General features: G+C 37.0%; 1 protein-coding gene across 1 annotated transcript in view; it reads left to right on the forward strand.

The window, feature by feature from the left end:
• Window positions 1–425: 425 nt before the first annotated feature.
• The window catches only part of ORC5 (origin recognition complex subunit 5), an 81,531-nt gene continuing 60,932 nt past the window's right edge, over window positions 426–21,024 (forward strand). Inside the window, exons 1-5 of the mRNA XM_047095976.1 lie at window positions 426–568; window positions 4,014–4,106; window positions 5,234–5,434; window positions 14,862–14,936; window positions 18,327–18,438. Coding sequence (XP_046951932.1) covers window positions 497–568; window positions 4,014–4,106; window positions 5,234–5,434; window positions 14,862–14,936; window positions 18,327–18,438 — 553 coding nt within the window. The 5' untranslated portion in view covers window positions 426–496. The remainder of the gene's footprint in view (window positions 569–4,013; window positions 4,107–5,233; window positions 5,435–14,861; window positions 14,937–18,326; window positions 18,439–21,024) is intronic.

The following is a 21,024-nucleotide window of genomic DNA, read 5'->3' on the forward strand; positions in this document are numbered from 1 at the left end:
TAAGGAGAGGGGCCTCAGCTCCATGCCTGCCTTCTTTCCCTCGTGGCGCCTAAGGAACGAGAGCTCCTGGGACTCCAGGTTTTTGCAGGCAAAAAAAATCAAAGCTACGGGGTCGCGGGTCCTTAGGAACCCGCAGTGCCCGTAGCTCCTTCCAGGCGTTTTTCGGTTCATCCATCCCCACGTGCTCTCCTGGCCTTTGGACGGCGAACACCTGCAAACGAGATGCCCAAACACCAACAGTACGCAAGCAAAACCTCACAGCGAAGAGGAAAAAGAAAGCCCAGCCGCTCGGACCTTGGAAGATGAGGGCGGGGTGACGTTTCGCGTGCGCGCTGCCGTCATGTCGACGCACGGGCACGCCGGCCCCGCCCACAACCTCGCAAGTCTGGTTTCCGGCGGGAGCCGGGACTGTGGGCGGAGGTGAGGCTGCGGCTTGGGTGCTGGAGCTGGACCTGGTACTGGCTGGGTGCTGCGCTGCCCTGTGGTACTCGCCGGAATGCCTCACTTGGAAAACACGGTGCTTTGTCGCGAGTCCCAAGTGTCCACCTTGCAGTCCCTGTTTGGAGAGGTATTGTGTGAAACTATCTTTTCTCTTCCAAATCCCGGAGGCAAACGTTTCCGTGGCCTTGCGACATGTTCTAATTGTTTTTTAGTTTCGTGTTTGGATTGTGGGGCAATACTCCATATTTTTGCATTGAGAACAGGGGTTGTTGTAGGCCTACCCTACTCCTACACCCAAAGTAACTTATTAGTACCTTTACAAGAAAACGGCACAGGCAGCACCACAGGACGTTGGCCCAGGATGTTGGCCCAGGACGTGTTCGTTTACACACGCCACGCTTTTGAGATGGTTACCCCAAAGTAGCTACTGGAAGTTGCTTAGTATCTTACCCCAGCTGAACAAGACTTTATACAACAGGTGTGTTTGCAGTTTTTTTTTTTTGTTTTTTTTTTTCCGAATGTAAGTTGGCCCGTTTCATTGAGGTAAATGAAGCCTGGATATAGGTGGTGGTTTGCAAGACTCGTGAGGGCCAAGGTAGTCTTCAGGTTTAAGACTTTAGTAGCTTTTCCAGAATTGCAAAGCCTTGAGATCTCTGTCTAGAATTTTTGACCAGCAGTTCAGGTGATGCTTGTGAGAGGAGGGTAAGTAAGTGCCATCTTTAGGAGGTAATGTTCACCAGTTCATAATTTCATCTGTTTGTTTTCTAGTGGCTTTTGGTGAGCCTTTTGCTTCAGCTTCATTAATTAGGCATGGAGTTAAGTTAATCAGACTTGGGTCTTATCTGCGAGGGGAGGAAATGAGAGTTTAGGCTTAGACTCATCCCTCCCTCTCAGCCATCTTCTGGTTTGCTTTCTTAAGTACTTGTATCCAACTAAGAATGTTGGGTGACAGTCTGAGTCTGTGAAGTATGGAAAAGTTCTTCTAAAGGTGCACAGTAGTGAGGGAAGTAAGAGGCCAGTGACTGCATCCTCAGTATTCTGGTTATCATGCTTTCAGTTAGAGTTATCCATATCGTCACTGAAATACTTTCTTGGTTATGCTTTATGCATTCCTTCCTTGGAAGTGGTAAGCCCAGATCACCACAACTAGAAGCAGTCCTCTAGAAAGAGAATATTGGGCAACAGAGATGACTGGTATGGGTTTGGTGTTGGTCACAGAAAGGGTTTTGACCTTTGCGCTTACTACAAATCATATTTAACAATATTAATAATGGCTTTTTTTCCAAGGTGCCGTGCATGTGCGAGATGCAAAAAACTGGAAAAAAACAAAACTAAAAAACCCTGGTTCATATTTCTAAGCAGATTTTTTTTTATTTGCTCAGCAAATAATTATTTACTGAGCCTCTTCTCTATATGAGGCACTGTGCCAGATCCTGGCCTATTACAGTTGGTTAAGAAGATTTAAGCATGGCCATGAAAGGTTAAGTAACAGTGCAAGAGTTCAGTATAATTCTAGGTAACAATTGAAAGATGTTTAAAGGTGGAATATTACTAAGCCTCAAATAGTGGCTGCAGACCAATGTGGTAGGATTCTAGAAAAGGAGTGTTTTAGTGTAGTTTGGAAAAATTTTCCTGAACGATGTCTTGACGTTCTCTTTATAGGTATTTGGATAGTAAAGATGTTCAGCAAGCATGCATTTAATTCTTGGGATAGCATTTTTGAGCCAGTTAATTCACAAGATTGTTAGGTATAAACTTAAAGGGTTTGTATACTAAAACATCCATCTTAATTCTATTTTGGGGCTGCTTTTACCATGGAGATATGCAGTTAGAAAGTTTTTTCTGGGAAGGGTGCCTGGGTGGCTCAGTCGGTTAAGCTTCTGACTTGAGTTCGGCTCAGGTCATGATCTCACAGTTCGTGAGATCAAGCCCTGCGTCCGGCTCTGTGCTGACAGTGTGGAGCCTGCTTGGGGGGATTCTCTCTCTCTCTCTCTCTCTCTCTCTCTCTCTCTCTCTCTCTCTGTCCCTTCCCTGCTTGTTCTCTCTTTCTCTCTCAAAATAAATACTAAAACTTTTTTAAAAAGTTTAAAAAAAAAAGGGGGTGCCTGGGTAACTCAGTCCCTTAAGCTTCTGACTTCGGCTCAGGTCATGATCTCATGGTCTGTAAGTTCATGCCCCGCATTGGGCTCTGTGTTAACAGCTCAGAGCCTGGAGCCTGCTTCGGATACTGTGTCTCTCTCTCCCTCTCTGCCCTCCCCTGCTCATGTTCTGCCTCTCTCTCTCTTTCAAAAATAAATAAACATTAAAATAAAAAATAAAAAGAATAAAAACAACAAAAAAAGTTTTTTCGTGTGTAAATCTTAGTCCCTGATTTGTCTTGCAAAAGGAAATGTGTAACTTAGTGGCTAGTATTTAATAAATGTGACTGTTAATGCAGTGATGATGATGATCATAGAGACTCTACTTTCTTGTGGAAATTGCATCATCCAATTTTTTTGTGATTATTTTTTAAAATGATTGTGTCCCACTGGACTATGAACTCTTCCAACGCAGATTGTCTTTTAACAGGTATTTGTACTCTTCAATGCATTATTATAGTTTTCAACATTTGGTAGGTGTCTAATAAATGAATGAAACATATTTGTAGTATTAATGAGTTTGTAGTATTAATGAGACCAATAGAAGGACGTTTGACAATCTTTACTTTTCACTAGGCACCTGACTCTTAACAAATTGCAGGAAGATCTTGGGAATATGTATTTTGAAATATATGCTATGTAGATTTCATCATTGTTTTATTTGATGAAATGTGTACATTTAGGCCAGGCTAAATGTAGTATGTATAATTTAAAAGTATCTGGTAAATTGTCCTAAGAACAGGAGACTCTTGAAATTCCTTCCAGCTTTGTGATCATATATACTTAGCTTCGAAGCTTTAAAATGTACAGTGAAGTTGCAGACTGTGGGTGTATATTCTTTAAAGAGTTAAGATAAAAATGGAGTATGGTAAAGTTATCCTGGAAATATCTCTGAAATCTGTAAATTTGAAAATATAAGAGTTCTTATATATGAACCTGCACAGTAATAAAAAGCATAAATACATATATACTGCATATATAGCATGTAGATATGTAGTATATACTAAATATGCCAAGTATAGTTTTTCAGAAATTTTAAATTTTTTTTTTTCCCTGAGAGAGAACATGAGCAGGGGAGGAACAGAGGGGGAGAGAGATTCCCAAGCAGGCTCCATGCCCAACATGGAGCTTGATGCAAGGCTTGATCTCATGACCATGATACCATGAACACAGCTGAAATCAAGAGTCAGACACTTAACCGACTGAGGCACCCCAGAAATTTTAATCTTAATAGATAAAGTGCTTAATAGAGAATGTGCTTAGGATTGAACTCAAGTAAGTTCACAGTGTGAACATAGATCCAGTGTATGGTCATTGTTGAAATAATTTGGATCGAATATTTTACTTTACCATGAAAACCTTTCTCATGAGTAGATAATTGTTTATTTTCTGTTTTTTTAACGTATGGACTGATACTTGTCTTTTCTCTCTTAGAGACATCATTTCAGCTTTCCATCAATTTTTATTTATGGGCATACTGCCAGTGGAAAGACCTATGTAACACAAACTTTGTTGAAAACTTTAGAGGTAAGAATAACCCTGGGATCATGACCTGAGCCAAAATCAAGAGTTGGGTGCTCAACTGACTGAGCCACCCAGGCATTTCAGACTAAATTTTGTTTGGGATATTTTGGACTCTAGTTTGCAAGGGAATAGGGTAAAAGAGGCCTTATAAGAAGTATAAAGTAGTCTTAGTTACATTGTTACCCTGAAAGAGAAAGAAAGGCTTCCTTCTTGGTTGAAATTTGTGGAATGTCACTAAAAATAGTTACAGGTCCCATTATTTGTGCCAGATGCCAAAAGTTATCTTTCTCAGAATGATCAGTACTGCTTTTGTAATTTCATTTTGAGAACAGACTATATTTGTAAGCAAGTCTTTGTTTCCTTGTTACTTCTCGAATTACCTCCATTTTGATCTTTAAATGAAAAGCTAGCTTAATCCTTATAGGGGGATTACTGTGGTTTCAAACTCTTAAAATTCTTTTTGATCCAGGTTTGTTCATCATTAGAATATTACCTTAAAATTAGTGTGAAATTCCTACTAAGAGTTTTAACACGTACTTGGGGTTTTTTTGGTAAGAATTCTTTAGAGGGAAGTACAAGTTTGCTCTGAATCCTCGTAGGAAACAAATGGCAAACTGAAATAATTGAAGTGAGTTTAATGAAGATACTATTGTACAAAGGCTGAAGAAATGTTAAGGGAATCAATAAGGGGTGGTAAAGCACGGAGAGCTTTAGCCTTCCCTGGACCTGAATGGACCGTAGGAGGGTGCTGTTACCAGCTCACAGCAAGAGCTGTAGCTTTAGATGAGGGGCTGCCAGGCTGAAGCTGTGGCCTTTGGTAGAAGAATGTAGCCATGGTGGAACTGTGGGCCACTGAGAGATAGGGTGTGAGGTAAGGGAATATTCATTTTCTATTATTGCTTCCTTCAGGCCCCTGGTTCTTCTTGTTGGCTGAATCCAACTGGAGCCAGAAAATATGAGAGAGTGAATGATATCGTCTGTAGTGGCTAGCTTCCTGGGACACGGAGCAGGTTGGGGAATGGTGGCGGGCGGGGAGATGTAGATCAGAAGGACAAGTGGAGAACATCCAGCAGAGCCATTACTGGATATGTGTGTTTTCTGTTCTGTTTACATTTTGTTGTTGTTTTCAGCTCCCACATGTCTTTGTGAATTGTGTTGAATGCTTTACCTTGAGGCTGCTCTTAGAACAAATTTTAAACAAATTGAATCATCTTAGTTCTTCAGAGAATCGATGTTCTACCCACATAACCTGTGAAACATTTAATGATTTTGTTCGCTTATTTAAACAAGTAACCAAAGCTGAAAGTCTCAAGGATCAGACTGTATATATCGTAAGTAATTTAATTTCATTATATCATCTATTTGAAAACTGGTTTGTTTATTGGGTCAATTTCTGTATATTTGTTTTGAGTCTCATTATGTATAGCACACTGTGCAAGGGGCTTTTGGGATACAGAAATGTTTTAGATGTATTTTTTATCCGAAGGGAACTTCAGTGTAATGGAAGAGTTGTGACATATACTACATCTGATCATGTGTGAGTGTGGTAAGTGATAACCATGAGACGCAGAGTACTGATGAAGGCATATGTGGTCCAGCTTCATGAGGTGATAGCATTTGAGATAGACCTGAAAGGATAATTAGAGGATTATAGGAAGAAACTAAAGAAGGGGAATTGCAGATGTTAGGAATTATGTAAGGAAAGGCATGCAAATGCAGTGGAAGCCAGGGAATGAAAGTAGTCTGGTTTTGGTGGGTGATAATGTATGAAGGGAGAAAAAAGCTAGGAAGGTAAGGGAGGCAGAAAATAGAGTGTCTTGAAAACTACTAAAGTGCTCTATTTCATGTACTAGTCAGTTGAGGAGGTAGTGGAGATTTTAGAGCAGCAAATATGTTTAAAATGCAAGTCATATTAAATAGATGGGAGGCGGTGAGCGATGACAGACTCAAGTCTAAAGGAATGATTTTTAGGCTTTTATAGCTGTTTAAATTAGAGGAAATTTGGGCCCGGACTAGACTTGGGGCAGAAGATGCAGAAAGGAATAAAGGGAAAACACAGCAACGGTCAAATTCTTCCACTGTGTACAGAGTAGGTTTGTGGGGAAAGATGAATCAATTGATTTTTGGTTGGCTAAGTTTGAATCGTAGTTGTTATATCAATGTGAAAATGATTAGCAGACAACTGAAAATGTGTACTGTTTTAGTGGATTTTTATAATACTTTAATCCTTTTTAAAAAAATGATTATCTCTGAAATTGGAATTAAATTTTAATATAATGCCTTATCAAAACCGCCAAGTTGTAAACTCCCTGAAGGGACCAAATCTTACAGATTCTTGCATCTCGCATCTCCTGAAATGTATAAAATAGTTCCTTCCACATTTTCATTTCGCTCATTTATTTATTCAGCAAATAATTACTGAGCACTTCCTATGTGCCAGGCACTGTTTTAGATACTGGAGATAGAACACAGAACAAATTAGAGTCCCTTGCCTTCCTGCAGTTTATAGTGTAGTTGAGGAAGATACATGAAAAGCAGGTTAATAGTAGTGTGTCAGATATAAAAAGCTAATAGAGTAAAGGAGAATCAATTGGGTGAGGGAGAGTAGTTATTTTTTTTTTTTTTTTCCAACGTTTATTTTATTTTTGGGACAGAGAGAGACAGAACATGAACGAGGGAGGGGCAGAGAGAGAGGGAGACACAGAATCAGAAACAGGCTCCAGGCTCTGAGCCATCAGCCCAGAGCCCGACGCGGGGCTCGAACTCCCAGACCGCGAGATCGTGACCTGGCTGAAGTCGGACGCTTAACCGACTGCGCCACCCAGGCGCCCCAGAGTAGTTATTTTTCTAAACAGAGAAGACAGAGAAGATCTCACTGAGATGATGGTAACTGAGCTGAAACCTGAAGGAAGTGAGGAGTAAGCCATGAAGATACATGAAAAAAGAGTATTCCAGGCAAAGAGATGAACATATGAATACAAAGCCTGGAACATGCTTTGTGTATTCAGAGAATATCGAGGAGGCCATTGTGGTTAGGCTAGTTTAAGTAAGGGGGAGAGTGGTAATGTTGAGATCAAATGAAGAGTACAAGGATAGAAGCATGCAGACCAGCATTATGGGTTGAATTCTTTCCCCCAAAAATTCATATGGTGAAGTTCTCACCCCTGGTACCTCAGAATGCGACCTTTTGGAAATAGGGTCATTGCAGTTCTAATTAAGATGAAGTTAAGTAGTTTGGGCCCCTAATTTAGTATGACCGGTGTCTTTATAAAAAGAGGAAATTTGGAGATAAGACATGCACGTAGGGAGGATGCCGCATAAAGATAGGAGCTATGCTGCCGCAAGCCAAGGGACTACCAGAAACCAGGAGAGAGATCAGGAACAGTTCCTCCAGTACTACCTTTGGAGGAAGCATGGTCATGCCAACACCTTGATCTTGGACTTCTAGCTTCTGTAACCATGAGATAATAAATTTCTGTTGTTAAAGTCACCCTGTTGGTGGTGCTTTCTTATGGCAGCCGTAGGAAACTAATACAGCTGGTTCTGAGGCATTTATGATAATCTAGGCCAAACATCATGTCGGGTTAGACCAGACTGGTAGCAGTAGATGTGGTAAGAAGTGGTCTGGAATATTTTGACAGAATTTTCTGATAGATTGAATACAGAGGAGGAGAGAAAGAACAAAGTTAAGGATGACTCAGAAGTTTTTGTGCACTTGAAAGGATGGAGTTGTCATTATCTTAGTGGGATCTTGTTGGGCAGGGAAGGAGTGATCAGGAGTTTGGTTTTGGGCATGTTAAATCAAGTACAGATGTTCAGTTGGCACTTGGACACTAGAGTCTTGGGTCAAGAGAGGTCCATTTTGGAACTACAATTTTGGAGTTATGAGAATAGAGGTAGTAGTCCTTTTATTTTTTTTTTAATAAAAAAATTTTTTTAAATTTTTTTGAGAGAAAGAGAGAGCAGGGGAGGGTCAGAGAGAGAGAGAGAGAGAGAGAGAGAGAGGGAAAATCCCAAGCAGGCTCTGCAGTTTCAGCATATAGCCCAATGTGGGGCTGAAACCCATGAACCATGAGAACATGACCTGAGCCAAATTAAGAGTTGGATGCTTAACTGACTGAGATCACTGAGACGCCCTTAGAGGTAGTAGTGTTTAAAGCTGAGGGGCTATTAGCTCACCAAGAGGGTGAGTGAGTAGAAAAGAGGCGAGTCAAGTGCCTGAGTCTTGGGGCAACCCATTGGTTATGTGATGAGGAGATAAGGAAAAACAAATGAGGACAGAGAAGAAATCAGTGATGTATAAAGAAAACTTGAGGAAGTTGCAGTGTTCTGGAAGTCTTGCTAGCCTCTCTTTTTCCTGGTCCTTTGACTAGGGAAACCAGGGTTTTGGTGGGGCTTTTTTGGCATATTTTCATTAGCCTTTCTGTGTTGCTGGCTTCTTCAGCTCTACATATGGGCTATGTGTGGCAAAAAGACAGCTCAGGCAATATACTCTCTAAGGTGAGTTGTCATTCCTCCATCCTAGCTGGCCTGCCTTCTCTCTGCCTTTCATAACCCTGTTCGTTTTATGTACAGTATTCAAGATTCTTAGTTTTACTTAGCAGAAGAAATAGCAGGAGAAATTTCTCAGAGGCGGAAATATAATTTCTTTTAAAATGCAAGTGAATAAGTGAAGAATACAGCTACTACTAGTATAGTTTCACACCATTAAGTTGATTGATGCTAAAGCAACTCTAGTTTAACCCACCATTACTTGCACCATCAGTGCAAATATCAACATGGTGTAAAAGGCAAATAATATTTCAGTACTATTATGAAAGTAGTTTTGACGTTGCCAACCTTTTGAAAGGGTATCAGGGACCACCCTTCCCACCCCCAGGGGGCCACAGGTCATACATACCTCAGAAACCAATGTTCTAAGAAATAAGTTGGTCTTTCAGTAAGATAAGGTAGGAGACAAGATCACTGGTGGAGAGGAATTTAAGGAATTAAGAGTCCATATCAGAAGGGGGTCATTAATGTGGGTTTTGAAATATCCAAAAAGTATAGGAGTTATATTAGAGAAGTGTTAGTAAGAAACTGTAATATTTAAAGAATGAAAGGGAATGACCTCAGTATATGTGGATGACAACAAAGAGAGTTGCAAAGCTGAATGTCTTTAGGTAGGAGGTTAGGTAGGAGGAAAAAATCAATACTGTAGAAACGGCAGCTGGCTGGCTCAGTTGGAAGAGCATGCAGACTGTTAATCTCAGGATTGTGAGTTTGAGTCCCATGTTGGGTGTAGGGATTACTTAAATAAAACAACAACAACAAAAAATTCTAGGAACAGCCTTGATGAATAAGTAGGGCCCCACTCATTTTTTCAGATGCAGTGGATAAAAGTAGGTATTCAGTAAGTACTTGTTAATTGACTAAACATGAAGTGTGAAAAAGTTTCCAGGTGTTTAGCGTGGAACTTTTTTTTTTTAATGTTTATTTATTTTTGAGAGAGACAGAGACAGAATGTGAGTGGGTTAGGGGCAGAGAGAGAGGGAGACACAGAATCCGAAGCAGGCTCCAGGCTCTGAGCTGTCAGCACAGAACCCGACACGGGGCTTGAACTCAAAAGCTGTGAGACCATGACTTGAGCCAAAGTCGGACGCTCAACCCACTGAGCCACCCAGGCATCCCTAGTGTGGAAAATTTTTAGGAGTACATCTGTAGACTGTTCAGCCTTCTAATATATGAATTGGTACGTTTCAATACTTAGAATAAAGAAAGGTGGGAGAGTATTTTCTAGTCAGTAAACCAACTTGCAAATCAAGCGTCTATTACAATGCTTTTGTGTAAATTATTAAGATAAATGTTTGGATCTGAATTAAAATTTTTTATCTCTCTGAATATTAGTTATCTGTTAACTGCTTTTGAAGAAGGATCGTTTATTAGAATATCATAAAATCATTATAGTGGGTTAACTAAATTAAATTAGAAGAATGAACTATTAATTTACTGCTTCAGCTTTGTGTTTTGCATTAAAATGGGCATAAAAACAGACCAGTTATTTGTATTAATCTGTGTCCTGGATTAGAGAGTTATTTAAATGGAGATTGATGGGGAAATTGCATAATTGCATAGTAGAGAAACTAATTTATAGCTTTTTAGCAGTAAATAATTTTAGCTTTATTTTGTCTAATTAGAAATGAAATATCTTAAGTTGATTACTCACATAGATTGTTTCAAGCTGTCTGTTAATTAATAAAACAGTTACAAAACAATTTGGACTACTTAGGGAAATAATATTATATTCTTTGCATTTTAATTTTATTCCTATTTTAAATTATCATAATTTCTAGTAGGATTTGTTAATAAAGTGTAAATGTTTTTTAAAAAAAGACGCCAGCTTTCTTTACTTCAGTTCTGAGAAGAAAACGCACGAGATAAACCTACAACATTTTGCCATAATAGAAAGCTAGGTAACTGTCATTATAACTAGGGTCATCTCAAAAAGACACAGAAGGTCACATATTGAAAGAATTAATATTGTTAAAATGTTCATAGTACCCAAAGCCATCTATAGATTCAGTGCAATCCTTATCAAAATTCAAATGACGTTTTTCTCAGAGATAGAAAAAACAATCTTAATATTCGTGTGGAATCACAAAAGATGGAATAGCCAAAGCTGTGCGGAGAAAGAAGAAAAAACTTGAGGCATTATACTTCTTAATTTCAAACTATACCATAAAGCTATAGTAAAACAGTATGGTACTAGCATAAAAACAGACCAACAGAACAGAATTGAGAGCACAGAAATAAGCCTTCCCATATACATATGGTCAACTAATATTTGGCAAGAGAGCCAAGAATGCTCAGTGAGGAAAGGCTAGTGTCTTCAATAAATGGCAATGGGAAAACTGGGTAGCCACATGCAGAAGAGTGAAGTTAGACCCCTGTCTTACACCATTCACAAAAGTTAACTTGAAATGAATTGGAGACTTAAGTGTAAAAACTGAAACCATAAAACTCCTAAGGAAAAAAAAAAAAACAAAAAACCTAGAGGAAATGTTCGTTGGCAGTGGTCTTGGCAACAGCTTTTAAAATATGATACCAAGAGAGCAAGCAACAAAAGTGAGAATAAGTAGGACTACACTGAACTAAAAAAGCTTATGCGTAGCAAAAGAAATAATCACTAAAATGAAAAGGCATTCTACAGAATAGGAGAAAATGCTTGCAGTCATCTACTAAACAAGGGATTAATATCCAAAATATATAAAGAACTCGTACACTCCATAGCAAAAACAAACAAAACAAATCTGGTTAGAAAATGGGCAGAGGACCTGAATAGACATTTTTCCAAAGAAGACATACAGATGGTCAACAAGTACATGAAAAGGTGCTCAACATCACTAATCATCAAGGAAGTGCAAATCAAAACCATGAGATATCACCTCACACCTATTGGATGCCTATTATCCAAAAGACAAGAGATAAGTATTGGTGAGGATGTGGAGAAAAGGGAATCCTTGTGCACTGTTCTTAGGGGAAGGTTAATTGGTACAGCCACTATGGAAAAAACAGTGTGGAGGTTCCTTAAAACATTAAGAATAGAACTGCCATATGATTCCACAACCCAACTTCTGAGTGTATATATGAAGGAGATGAAATCAGGGTGTCAAAGAGATATCTGCACTCCCATGTTGATTGCAGTTTTATTCACAATAGCCAAATCATAGAAACAACCTAAGTGTCCATCAGTGGATGAATGAATAAAGAAGATTTTGTGTGTGTGTGTGTATATGTGTGTATACATGCATATATATATGTATATGCATACATACACATACATATATATACACACACACATATACATACATACAATGGAATATTGTTCAGCCATGAGAAAGAAGGAAATCCTGCCGTTTGTGACAACATGGATGGACCTTGAGGGCATTAGGCTAAGTGAACTAAGTCTGGCAGAGACAATTCTATGTGGAATCTAAAAAGCCAAACTCAGGAACAAAGTAAAATGGTTGGTTACTAGGGACTGTGGGATAAGGGAAATGGAGAGATGTTGGTCAAAGAGTACATGCTTCTAGTTATAAGGTGAGTAAGTTCTAGGGAATCTAATGTACAACATGGTGATTATAGTTAATGCTATACTGTGTTCTATATATCTGAATGTTGCTAAGAGAGTAGAATGGGCCTTAAATGTTCTTGCCATGAAAAAGAAATGATAATTATGTGCGGTGATAGAGGTGTCAGCCAAAGTTATGGTGGGAATCATTTTGCAGTATTAAGTGTATCATATCAACACGTTGTGTACCTTAAACTTATGCAGTGTTATATGTCAGTTATATTTCAAAGCTGGGGGGGACAAAAAGGATCTAGAAACTAGTTTGAAGAGGCTTCCACTGGCCAAACATGGTATGGTTTGGCCATCAAAAAGAACAGTCAATTCAGTAGATGGAAGCACAATAGATGTGTTAAAATCCATGAATTCATAATGATACTAAACAAGTATATGAAAATCACAAAACCTCAGCTCATTGGTTACTATGAGAATTTCATTTACTAGGGCACTGCAGTAGGCTAAATAATGGCCCCTGAGGATATCAGGTCCTAATCCCTGGAACCTGTAAATGGCCCCTTGGAAAAAAAGGCCTTTGGAAATGTGATTAACTTAAGGATCTAGAGATGGGGAGATTTACCAGGTTTATCTGGGCGAGCCCAAAATGCAATCACAAATGTTTGTGTAGGAGAGAGGCAAAGAGAGGTTTGACTAAACCACACATAAAAGAGGCGGCCAGGTAATGGAAGCAGAGGCAAACAGAATAAGTGAGAAACTGGAAGGTGTTGGCCTTGGATTATGTAGTGATGCAGCCACAAGCCAAAGAATACTGGCAGCCACCAGAAGCTGAGGGGGCAAAGAATGTATTCTACCTTAGAGCTGTTGGAGGGAGTGTAGCCCTGCAGACACCTTGATTTTGGCCCCACGAAACTGATTTCAGACATGGCTTCCAGAACTGTGAGAGAATAAATTTTTAGTCTGTTTCAAGCCACCACATTTGTGTGATGATGTGTTACAGCAACCACAGAGGCACAAACTTATTTTGAAAGTTGGTAGATTAAAGGAAAGAATCAAGCATTTATCCCTTATGTCCTGTGTGAACTTTATTTCTGAGTAACAGATGAGGAGAAGTTCTTTCTAGAAAAATGTCCTCCAATAAATGAAGAAAGAATCCTAGAAAATTAGAGTGTTGCAGTCCCTAACAAAGTTCTAGATGTAGGCAGTGATCATCAATTGAAATCATTTGGTGAAAGGCTGCTAGGGAACTTTATAATGGATGGATCAGGCTGACGATACCTGAAACTGTCAATCAATCTTAACATCACAAGAGAGACAGTCACGTGTTGTGTACCTGCTGATGTGATTCAATAAGAAATATAGAGCACTATTTGTGAAGTGTTCTTGCCCGAAAGTTGAACCTGAATCTTATCAGACCCCTAGATTTATTGACTATTGTACAGGAAATATAGGGGATATAGGAACATGTTAAATGACACTATAGAGATGCAGTCAGCCAATTCAGAATATGGAAAATTTTACCCAACAGATGATCTGTTTACTTCAATGAATATATAACAGCAAAAAAAGGAAGGGTCAGGGGAAATGTTATAATTTAAAATTGACCAGAAGACAAACCAAATATGAGAATATTCAATATATGAACCTTTTTGGATCCTGAATCAAATAAGTGAACTCTAAGGAGGCATTTGTGGGACAAATCGGGAAATTTGAATACTGGTTATTACATGACGTTACAGAATATTGTTAATTTTTTAGTCATGATAATGATACTGAGGTTATGTTTTTTTTAAAAAAGTCTTCACCTCTTAGATCTACATATGACATATTTACGGATGGAATAGTATGTCTGAGGTTTGCTTTAACATAATCCAGCAAGATGGTAGAAGAGAAAAGTGGAGGTGGATAGAAAAAACAAAAAGTAAAACATAACAAAAAGTAAAAACAAAGGTTAGATTAAATAGATTAAATATTTTAGACAATGCTTTGAAGACCTTGATTTTTTTTTTATGGACTAATGGATGACTTCTTGAAGTAAGTTTTTTTTTTTTTTAACATGTTTTATCAAAATTTCAAACATATATAGAGAATAGTATAATATATTCTAGTGAACCCATCACCCAGCTTCAGTTATTATTAACATGTGGTCACACTTGTGTCTTTATCCCATCATTGTTTCCTGCATCATATTATGTTATCCATAAATGAATATAAACATTCTATCTCTATATATCATATATCACCCATGAATATGTGCTAGAGCTACATATAATATGTATACTGTGTGTCTCTGGAAGATAAGTACCTTTTAAAATAATATAATCCCAATACTATTATCATAACTGAACAAAAATTTAACTTTTATCAAATGGAATAAAAAATGCTTCCAGTTCTATGTCTTGTACACCTAGTGAGATATCCTTAGAGCATTGGTAATATACCTATAAAAGAAACTTTTAATGTGGCTGTGATTCATTTTCTATTTAGAAACTTGGGTTAAAATACGATGTAAGTAGTCTTTTTTAATTTGCTAATTTGAAATGTCTTCTACAAATGTAAATACCAGTTGAAAATTAATTCATAGGTTATAATTTTTCTTTTTAACATAGAAAATTGTGAATTGTGCAGTATATTATATAAATGTTTTATAGAGGGCTTTGTAAATCGATTTTGACACTGCATTTTTTTTTTATAAGGTTCTAGACAAAGCAGAATATCTAAGAGATATGGAAGCAAATCTTTTGCCTGGGTTTCTTAGGTTACAAGAATTGGTAAGTAATGCATGGGTCTTTTCACCCTATGACCTAATCAATTGATTGTCTTGTCAAATATTTTCCTTTTGCCAATCTGATAGGTGAGAAATGAATCTTAACATAATTTTAACTTGTGTTTCTTTACTGTGAGTGTTGTTGAACATTTTTCCAAAGTAAAAGCACTTTTTGACTTGGTAACATTTATTCTTTATTTTAGCTTTTCATTTCTAATTGTGAAGTGACTAATCCTAGTCTTTTATAAGGTTTTAGGTGTTTGCTGGAGTAGATGGTGGGAGCCTATACTTTAAACTTTCTGTAAGAATTTTAAAATTTTCAGTAATCTAGAGAATCAGTAATCTAGAGGTAGGTCTGTTTTGGGTCATCTGGCGTTCTCTCTCTTGGCCAGTGTCAGAACCAGCTTTGTGTTTGAATTTATAATTGTGTTGGTACTGAATAGTATTAATACTACTCTAATTGTTATGAGCTAACAAAAAAAGAATAGGGATGGGCTTAATATGCATATGTGTCAGGTCAAAACATAATAATAATATGGTAAAACCAGGATTTTACAGTAGTTTGAATAAAGAAAATTGGAGAGAGAATTCATTGTTCACCAACATCAGTTGGTATAGGAATACTAAACTCAACTGTGGCTGTTTCCCATTTGTACCAGAATTTTGAGGGTAAGATTTAGTTTGATCAAAATACTATTATTAATCATATTCAATCACTGTTAATTTAAATTTTATTGATTTTGTAGTTTTGTATTTAACTTACAAATTTATTTTTGTTTTATAATCCTGTAAGTGCTTTGAGCATAAATAGTTTATACCTACCAGTTTTATGTCTGTATTTAAGTATTAAGTAACATTATAATGAAAGTTAATATTTGGAGAGACCATGTTTACACCATTTCCAACTTTGAAAAGTTGAACATTTACTGAACACATTACTGAAATTTGAGAAACTGTCAGAAGTTCAGAGAGGTTTTCCAAGTGCCATTGAAATCATTGTGTGCCTAAGGTCGATTCCTAAAATTCACTTTTATTTTTATTTATTTTTTTGTAGTGTTTATATTTGAGAGAGAGAGAGAGAGTGTGTAAGCAGGGGAGAGGCAGAATAGGGAGGCAGAGGATCCCAAGCGGGCTCTGTGCTGACAACAGAGAGCCTGATGTGGGGCTTGAATTCACAAACCATGAGATCATGACCTGAGCTGAAGTTGGTTGCTTAACCGACTGAGCCACCCAGGCACCCCTAAAATTCACTTTTAGTAATAGTAATAGCAGGGGTGAGATGTTAGAGGACAGGAGGAGAGTTAAGTGTAGCTCTTGGTAACCTATCCTGGAAATTTCTTGCCACAGTCCAGCTTTTGCTAGTTTGATTAACTCTTGGCATTTTACTACTGAGACCAGTAACTCATCTTCTTTGAGTAGATGCCTCCTCCTTCACTTCTTTTTATTGTTTTGTTGTGTTGCTTGTGGATTATTTCTATGACCTCATCTACTGTCCCTGTTGTCCTGGGGTTCCCTGTCTGGTTTCCAACTACATTCTTGCTGTCCTCTTGCTCTTAAACCGTAGCTTATCTCAGTTTCCCCCTCATGCCCAGTCATGGTCATGGTGTGTCCCTTCATCGGAGTTAGGCCTTCCCCCCACCCCCCTGCCTTTTTTTAGTTGTAATTATGGAAACTGAAGAAAATTAAAAGATTCAAGTAATCTCAACTCTACCATAAAACAGAAGTATTATTTTGACATTTCTGGAAACATGGTTGATTTGAAAAAATGTATTTAATTTAGGAGAAATATAGTAAAGGCATTTCATGTTTTCTATTAATATATATGAGTACAATTAAGTTATGATATGAAGGTACTTTAACATTTGAGAATTACCAGCTTAAAATCCTTTCAGATGGATAAATATCTTCTATTTTTTAGGCCTTTCTATTATTGAACTGATTTTATCAAATGCTTTTATTTTTACTTATTTATTTAAAAAAATTTTTTTAATGTTTATTTATTTTTGAGAGAGAGAGACAGAGCACGAGCAGGGGAGGGGCAGAGAGAGAGGGAGACACAGCATCTGAAGCAGGCTCCAGGCTCTGAGCTGTCAGCACAGAGCCCGATGTGGGGCTCAAACCCACAAGCTGTGAGATCATGACCTGAGCTAAAGTCGGGTGCCCAACCGACTGAGCCACCCAGGCGCCCCTCAGATGCTTTTAGATAATCATTTTTATTATTTGATTTGACTGGATAATCATTTTTGAAAGCACAACAACTTAATGCCTTGTATTCAAGATTGTATTTAGAGCATCCCTTTTTATCCCTATAGAAATAAATTCAAGGATTCTTAAAAATTAAAGAGTTTATAAGACAACATTTGAAAGTAGAAATCTTTTTCTCTTTTTCATAAGATGCTAGATTTTTGTAGAATTATGAATTTATTGAACTCAGCTTTCTTTGTTAGCCAAAAGAATGTTTTTCTAAGTAATGGAAATTGGAATGTAAGATTACGTGTAAGTTAGGAATCAATAAATAGTAAATCACCATCAGAGTATAGTATAATTTATGTGATTGGATCCTAAGAATAGTTACAGAACAAAACAGCTATCATGCCTGCTCTGTCACCTTGGAAAATGTCAAAAAGAATAAGGAAAAAAATTAAAATTTGTGCTGAAATGCAGAAGTCTGTCTGCAGATTAATTCTAACTAGCATCCATAGGGCATTTGTGGCCACTCTGGAGGACAGCATACATGTTGGGCTTATATTCTTAGTGCTTGTTTTTGTATACTGGTAATACATTCTAAATACACTTTAAAAAGATTACTGTTTACCTAACATCAGTGTTTTATGTGTGTATTTAATGTTCTTAATGTGTATTCATGTTTTGCTCAATAATTTTTTATGAAAATAACCTTTAAAAATACTTAAAAATTTCCTAATATTATGGTTATATGGGATTGCATATCTGTTTTTCTTCAACTCTTATTTTCTCTCTGGGTTGCTGTAGCTATTTTAATGATGAGAAATATTAAGTTGTACATTTTTTTTGTTTATTGATTGAAACTAATGATTTCTTTGAAAATTCACATAAAAAGATCTTAATTATTAAGGAAATGTGTTTCTTCATTTCTATGAAATAAACCCTTGTGTGACTGTCCCTAGCGTTCATGAGTAACCGAAATGTCCGTTAACCTAAAAGTTTTATGGAAATTCTAAGTGATTATGTTTGAAAATTTGCAAGCGGATGAACTCCTTGATTAGGTTTTTGAAATAACACCTATTAATATGCAAATAATTTGTCATATATTGTAACTTTGCTGGATTTATTTGAAAGAAAAATTCAAATGGAATTGCTGCTCTGATTAAGATTTTTAAATGCAAAGTTACTTTTATTTTTCTTTCTTTTACAGACTGACAGAAATGTGACTGTTCTCTTTCTCAGTGAAATTGTTTGGGAAAAGTTTCGTCCAAATACTGGGTGCTTTGAGCCATTTGTCTTGTATTTCCCTGATTATAGCATAGGTAAATTTTAAAACTTTGTTTTGACAAATGATATTCACTAAAATACTTTTTGTTGTTTGAAAGATTAAGCTAGCATATTCAAATGGTAATACTTTGATGTCTTAATCTGTTCGGATATGCTGCCAATCTCAAAAATGTAACTGTATTTACAGAGGTTTTAGTTTGAAACTGTGAAGGGTTATTCTTGTATAGTTGTTGAAATGTTTTGAATGAGTATTTCTCACATATTTGTGTTAATGGTGTATTTTCACATTTTTTAGTCAGTATAGTAAGATGTATATATTGAGATTGTAATTTCCATGCAAGTAAGTATCAGACTAGGTTGGCAAAGCACATTTAAATTGTATGAAATCTTTATTTACCATGTACTTGGGTTAAGTATTATGTGGAGTGTATCTTTTGCCTTGGTAAATCTCATTTTTCATTACTGTTTCTCTTACAGTACCAACTACTAGGCCTTGTGTTTATTTCTTTGTGGCTTGTATTTAATCTTAAATTTCATAGATCTTGATTATTTTTGTCTTTGGAAGAACACGGTGGCTTTTTGTATTGCTGAATAGTTCTGTAGATTAGTATTGTGTTGTCACTATACAAACAGGATACTTCTGACTCAAAGTTTACAAATGTGAAGCATAAAGTGATTAGCAGGCTATGAAAAAATAGCATTTCTTGACCTTGGCCTCATTAACACTAGCCTCTGAACTAATCAGCTGTAAACATTCATTGTTAAGATAAACACATCTTTGCCTGTTTTCACAAGAACAGCGATCAAATAACACCTTGCCTTAGCTAATTAACTGAGATAGAAAAAAGGAACCCAAAATAAATGGAGCCCTTATTTTCAGTAGTTTCTCTTCCATGAAAATTGCAAAATAGGGAGAAAAGGGTTGGAAGAAAAGGAATAAATCAAAGGATTTCAGTAAAAAAATTCTTTGTACCTGTGTCATCACTGTTCAAAGTTGAATTTTTTCATGACCCATGTTAGGTTTAAGTACTGAAAAATTACAGATTAAAAAAAATTTTTTTTTAACATTTATTCATTTTTTGAGAGAGACAGTGAGTGGGGTAGGGGCAGAGAGGGAGACACAGAATCTGAAGTAGGCTCCAGGCTGAGCTGTCAGCACAGAGCCCGATGTGGGGTTCAAACTCATGGACTGCAAGATCATGACCTGAGCTGAAGTCGGATGCTTAACCGATTGAGCCACCCAGGCACCCTGTACTGAAAAATTATTTAGAATTTAAGAAAAGTAATTTTTTTTTAACGTTTTATTTATTTTTGAGACAGAGAGAGACAGAGCATGAATGGGGGAGGGGCAGAGAGAGAGGGAGACACAGAATCGGAAGCAGGCTCCAGGCTCCGAGCCATCAGCCCAGAGCCCGACGCGGGGCTCGAACTCACGGACCGCGAGATCGTGACCTGAGCCGAAGTCGGACGCTTAACTGACTGAGCCACCCAGGCGCCCCAAGAAAAGTGATTTTTAAAAAAGCTGGTTTTCTACATCTTAGTGAAGTGTTAAAGTATGGTATAATGAATTGTAGAATTTTATTTAAAATTTTAGAAAGTAAAGATATGAAGCCTCATTGAAGAGAATTTGAGGACGTACTTAATTAAAGTGATTGTGCCAATTTCAGAGAGCATAGGCTAATAGGTTTTTGAAAAGTATATAATAGTGGGGCCATGTATAATCTGATTATTTAATTGAGAGCCTTCTACATACCAAGATTTTTTTAAAAAGCAAAACCCCATAATCACACAAAAAGTCATTCAAAAAGGAAACATTAATTGATAAGCCAAATTATAGTTAGAGTAAGCATGGAGCAGGAACAAAGGAATAATTTTAGTGGCTAATGTCATCCAATCATAACTTGATACACATGCCATCTGTAAGAATGGTGTTTGAAGTTCAAGATGCCCTCTCCTCTCAGCAGTGATGATTAGGGGCCCAGTTTGGAATTCTTGTTTTCTGATCTTTACCACATACAGACTACTCATCTTTTGGTAAAGCATTTTTTTTTTCCCCCTTCTGGTGGATTATAATTCACTTTCATCAGATGTTTGGTTTGGTTACTGGTTCAGGATAAGTTATGCTCCAATAAACAATCTGAAAATCTCAGTGATTTATAGTTTCCCATTCTTAACAATCTTTGTTTAGTTGTTGTCTTATGTTTTACTTATACATTTATTATAAACCTCATATTAAATTATTATTTGGACTTGAAAGAAATAAAAAATCTTTTATTGTTTATCCTGCTTGAGATGTGTTGAGCTTCTTGGATATATGAGTGTATAGTTTCATCACCTTTGGAAAAATTTCAGCCCTTATTTATTCAAATATTTTATCTTTGTTCCCCCCACCCACTTTCCTTGCCTTTTCCTGAGACTGCATTACATGTGTATTAGACCCCTTGATATTGTCTCACCGAGTCTTTTTACTTATTTAAATTTTAAATCTATCTTCTCTGTGTTTTATCTGGGATATTTTTTTCTCTGTGTCTTTAAGTTCACTAACTTTTTTTCTACAAGTGTCTAATCCGCGGTTAATCCCATCCAGTGGAATTTTTCATTACAGATCTCATGCTTTTGTT

Source organism: Lynx rufus, unplaced genomic scaffold (assembly GCF_022079265.1).
Source record: "Lynx rufus isolate CCGP_SWC_20201006 ecotype Redwood Valley unplaced genomic scaffold, mLynRuf1.p SCAF_4, whole genome shotgun sequence".
NCBI classification, from domain to species: Eukaryota; Metazoa; Chordata; class Mammalia; order Carnivora; family Felidae; genus Lynx; species Lynx rufus.